We start from the raw sequence: 5,380 nt of genomic DNA on the forward strand, positions 1-5,380 counted from the left end.
GTGCCGCGCTTGACTTCCTCCTTCGTTAAAAAGCCCTGGTCTGATGCAGCATTTTCCGCTACTTTGATGCTGAATCTCTTAAGGAACAGAGTTCCTTGGACTATATTTCACTGGAAGAGAGCCTGTGGCATTGTAGCGAGGCTGGGGTAATAAGTTAAAAAGTATAAGGGAGTGATTAGGCAAACGTTGTGCCGTGGAACGACAAACGTTTACAATATGCTGATGGTGGTAAAGAACAAGGAACGTTTTGTTTACTTGAGAAAGACACAGATGGAAGACGAGGTTGTAACAAGGTCCTACATTTCCTTGAATTATTTTGCTCGTACGTACACCACCGATTGCTTATTAGTTTAGAGTAAAATGAACATGCTCTTGGATATTATTGGCAACTTCTCAAAATGAACTAGTGCCTTCCATCGTTTAAAACAGTATGAAAAAACAAACAGTAACATTTTTCTTTTTATTGGGGACAAAAAGCCAGTGGACACTGATTAAATATATCCCCACTTCATGCGATTGGAACAACGAATCTAAGACAAGCTAAGACTAAATAAATATGAAGATAAAAGACACAGAATTCTTTCGAGTCAAAGAAAAAGATTATGGTAAACAACCCAAAAACACACACGAAAAAACTAAAAGGCACATTTCTGCGAAAACAAAGAAAAGCTGAGATGGGAAGAACGTGAAGCTAAAATAAGCCCTAGAATCCTATAATAAAACTAACGAAGAAGACTACCACAGACAGACCAGATACACCCACAATAGTTCTCCCATGATAAAAATGAAAATAACTCTCCGATTCGTCCATGTACGTTTGCACTGTGACCAACAAATCGACGCCAACGTATCGGTAATTTCCAGGTTGCCTTTTGGCAGCCGCACGAAATTGAGGACCTGTTTGCATATCGAGCACACAGACAAATTGGGAGCAACTCTTCGATATATTGGCAGGCGACTGTAGCTGTTGGGGAAGTCTACGTCAGTTCAGGGGACGATTGTAACAGTGAATGGCCATAAAAAAAAAAACTTTTTAGGTTTTTAGCAAATTTTTCTGCGTACATTTGCTTTCAGTTCTGGATACAATGTTTGATTGGTATTGAATTTTTTATTACAAATAGAAAATAAAATTGTAATAATGCTACGTTAAGCTCTTATTTCGTGCAAATTTTGCAGGCAGTTAATTTCACTTCTGAGTAACCATCTATTTCTTTGTGCATTTTGAAGAATTAGCACCTTTAGTTTTCTGTATAAGAAAACTATTGAGACGGCTATTTGTCTGTCCGTCCGTACTTTTTCTGCCCTCCCTCAGATCTTAAAAACTACAGAGGCTAGAGGGCTGTAAATTGAGATGTTGATCATCCACCCTCCAATCATCACACATACCAAATTGCAGCCCTCTAGCCTCAGTAGTTTTTATTTCATTTAAGGTTAAAGTTAGCCATGATCTTGCTTCTGGTACCGCTGTAGGTGCAAGCAGCGCAGGCCACCATCGGCCCGTGGCTGAAAATTTCATTGGCCGCGGCTGAAATTTTCTTGGGCAGTGGCTGAGAGTTTCATACAGCATTATACGCTGTACAGAAAACTTGACTGCGCCGAAGAAAATTCAGAGCAGTTTAATTTTTTTTTCCATTTATCTCTTCGTGCATTTTGGAGGAATAGCACTTTTTTTTTTTTTGTATGGTTGCTTTCAATCTGGGTGAACCGTTTGTTTGGCAATATTTTGAAGATTTCAAATAGAATATTGATTTGCATAAATGACACATTAAACGCTTAGTTTGTTCAAATTCTGTACAGATTGACTTTTAATTCTGAGCAACAATTTGTTTGTTCATGCATTTTAAAGATTTAAAATAGTAATTAATGTGTAATAATTCCATGTTAAAATTATCCTTCATATCTAAAGGGATGATAATCGAATGACTTAATCTCTTAGGAAAAAATAATTCATAGGAATAATTTATAGGATTACGGTGAAGAACAGTTTGGTTTCACCGGGAAAAGCAGGAAGGACTGCACAGTGTATTCATGGATCTGGAAACGGCATACGATAGAGTACCGCACTAAAAGCTTTGGAGGTGCATGTGAGTAAAGGGAACACCGGAGAAGTATGTGAGGTTGGTCCAAGAAGGAGCAAACACGCAGGTTAGAAGCAGTGTTGGGTTAACTGAATGGATACCAGTGAGAATTGATTTACATCAGGGATCTGCTTTAAGTCCATATCTTTTTGACCTGATAATGGGTGAGCTATATCAGGGTATAAGAGATAAATCCCCCTGGTACATGTTGTTTGCTGATGACATCGTGTTATGCAGCACCAACAGAGGGGTGGTGGAGTCAAAATTAGAGCAATGGGGGAAGGCACTGGAAGACAGAGGTTTAAAGATCAGTAGGAAGAAGACTGAATACCTAAGTTTTAATGAAGATCGAGACTCCGAGATTAGTATGGAAGGGACAAGGTTGGAACTGAGTAGAAATATGTAAGTATCTTGTTCAACAGTGGCTGATGATGGAAATTTGATGTAGAAATAACACACAGAGTGCAGGCTGATGGAATACTGAGAAAGATCTCAAAAATCTTGTGCGACCGCAGAATGAATATAAAGGTTAAAGGAAGAGTGTATAAGACAGTAGTGAGACCAGCTTTGATGTATGGAGCAGAAACATGGCCGGTAAAGAGAGTGCAAGAGAAGAAATTGAATGTGGGTAGAGATGATGAAAATGCTCAGGTGGATGTGTGGAGTAACAAAAATGGACAGGATCAAAAATGAAAGAATAAGAGGAACTATCAAAGAAGGCCCAGGAAAGAAGACTACAGTGGCATGGCCATGTGATGAGAATGGATGAGACATATGCAGGGAGGAGAGTGATGCAGATGGAGGTGCCTGGTGGGAGAGCAAGAGGAAGACCGAAGCGAAGGTGGATGGATGTAGTTAGAGAAGATCTGAGACAAACAATTGTCAGAGATGAAGTGTTTGACAGAGCCAGGTAGGGGAAAGCTGTCAGAAATATCGACCGCAGATAGAAATGGGAACAGATGCAGAGAAAGAAGAATTTTTAGGAATACAGACCAGAAAAAGCCTTGGTAAGGAAATCACAGCTATAACTTAAACTAACACACTAATATGTGTATGCTTATAAACTAATGTAAGTAAGTTAAGTAATTAGAATAATAATAATAATAATAATAATAATAATAATAATAATAATAATAATAATAATAATAATAATAATAATAATAATATGTTCTGTTGAAAAGAATGGCAGGATGGTTTTAACAGAACATGCTTAAAAGAGGGTGTACTCCCTTCAAATAAAAATAATAATAATAGTAAAATTGTTACTCTGAATGTATAATAATAATAATAATAATAATAATAATAATAATAATAATAATAATAATAATAATAATAATAAGTTCTGCTGGAAAATAATGACAGATGGGTTTCGTGAACTGCTTAAAAGAGGTGATTCCCTTCACATGCTATAATAATAGTAAATCTCTTACTCTAAACGTATAATAATAATAATACGCAATTGTTATAATAATAATCTATAATAATAAGGTAATAATGACAATATTTAATAATAATATTCTTAGCCTTTCTATTGGTTTCATTGCTTAGAAACCCTAAAATTTACACCTCAAAAATGTCGCCTCATATCCGCGGTGTCCTGCTCATTCCGGATGAAGGAGAGATTTCGGGGGAATTCTAGAATGACAATAAAAGAAAGCAACGGCAATAAGAGAAAGCACAATTTTTAAGGGAAAACAGACAAGCCTGAAAACTCCCCTTGAATTCAGCTTTGAGTGTAAATGGGAGTTCAAATTGGAAATGGAAGGGGCAAGTGTGGATGGGTTTGTTTCTGGGAGTGTGTATTTATCTTTTGCATATCTTTCTCAAAAGTTTTTTCTTATGGTTGAAGATTACCTACTTTATTCTCCTTCTGTCTTTAAAATAATAATTCTCTAATAATAATCTTCTCTCTAATAATCTCTAATTTATTTTTTTGCTTTTCTTCCTTCCTTTCTGTCTTTCATTCTTCCTTTCTTTCTTTCTTTCTTCCTTTCTTTCTTTCTCTCTATCTCCCGCTTTCTCTCTTTCTTTCTTTTTTCTTTTTTCTGTCTGTTTCACTCTTTTTTCCCCACCTCTCTGTCTGTATCTGTATATATCTCATGTATGTCTATGTATATGTGACTCTAACATCTTTAAATCATCGGCTTGAAAACCCTTATGACAGTGTCAACAGAGATATACCCAAGAGGGCTCCAAAGGACATCGGCCTGCAGAGAGAGAGAGAGAGAGAGAAAGAGAGATAGAGAGACAGACAGACAGACAGACACACAGAGAGGAAGAGATAAGTTATAGGGAAAAAAGTGATGAATAAACAGATATGAGGAAATGGAAAATAAAACCAATACACCTGAATTCTTATGCGGACAAATATTTTTCAAAAATATTTCCTCATTTACATAAACAGAGTCCAGTAATACAGAACATTACGATCATGATAATAATATATACTCATTTATATACATCTTAACCTTAGCTTATTCCATATTAAAGCAATATATTTCATGTTCCTTGTAAATACCCTTAAATGAATGTACTTTGAGATTAAAACAATGACATGTAAATTTACTTATGGATATTTTTTCCCGAATACCAGAAAGTATTTTTCTTAAAGGCGTTAGAATTTCAGTTAACTGAAAAGGTGCTAAGCGAGATTTTTCGTATATTTTCTAAGGATAGTTTATGTTTAAAACAAATAATAATAGTATTGTTAATGAGAAGAAAAAATATATATATATAGCGGTATTATCTTTATATATATCGTAATATATATATATATATATTATTATATATATATATATATATATATGTTTCTAAGGTATCTGAAATATTTAACTGTCATACACTTTTACCCATTAACAAACGAGCATCTAGGAAAATGGAATAAACATTATATTATAAAATCGATAAATAACTTTTTGGATTTAAGCAAACTCAAACCCTCACTCAAAATAAGACAAATATTTAGTCAAAAATATCATGAGGACTAAATTAATGTTACACGTCTACGATCCTTCGTAATCAAGTAACTGGATCAGAATTCAGGGAACCTTGCATCATTCAATTTAATCTTTCGGTTCCCTGCCTTCTTGACTTAACCTCCAAAAAAGATGAGTATTTCTTTTTTTCTTAGAAGACGACAATCAGTCGAGCGTTCGAACACAAGACATAATTTCGATCTGCAACCGAATGGAGGAAGTTAAACAATAATATTCAGGCAAGAAAAGGCTTTATTTGTAAATTCAAGGATCATAGTTGACTGAAATATGAGACTTTTAACTTACAGGAGTATTTGAAAATTAAAT

At 35.0% G+C, this 5,380-nt stretch overlaps 1 protein-coding gene across 1 annotated transcript; it reads left to right on the plus strand.

The window, feature by feature from the left end:
* The first annotated feature begins 2,238 nt into the window (after window positions 1-2,238).
* On the plus strand, window positions 2,239-2,771 carry LOC136855293 (uncharacterized). Its single transcript, XM_067132198.1, has 2 exons — window positions 2,239-2,459; window positions 2,594-2,771. Exons 1-2 carry the CDS (start codon window positions 2,239-2,241, stop codon window positions 2,769-2,771), a joined length of 399 nt encoding a protein of 132 aa, XP_066988299.1.
* The last annotated feature ends 2,609 nt before the right edge of the window (window positions 2,772-5,380 follow it).

The sequence above is a fragment of the Macrobrachium rosenbergii genome, chromosome 31 (genome assembly GCF_040412425.1).
Source record: "Macrobrachium rosenbergii isolate ZJJX-2024 chromosome 31, ASM4041242v1, whole genome shotgun sequence".
NCBI lineage: Eukaryota > Metazoa > Arthropoda > Malacostraca > Decapoda > Palaemonidae > Macrobrachium > Macrobrachium rosenbergii.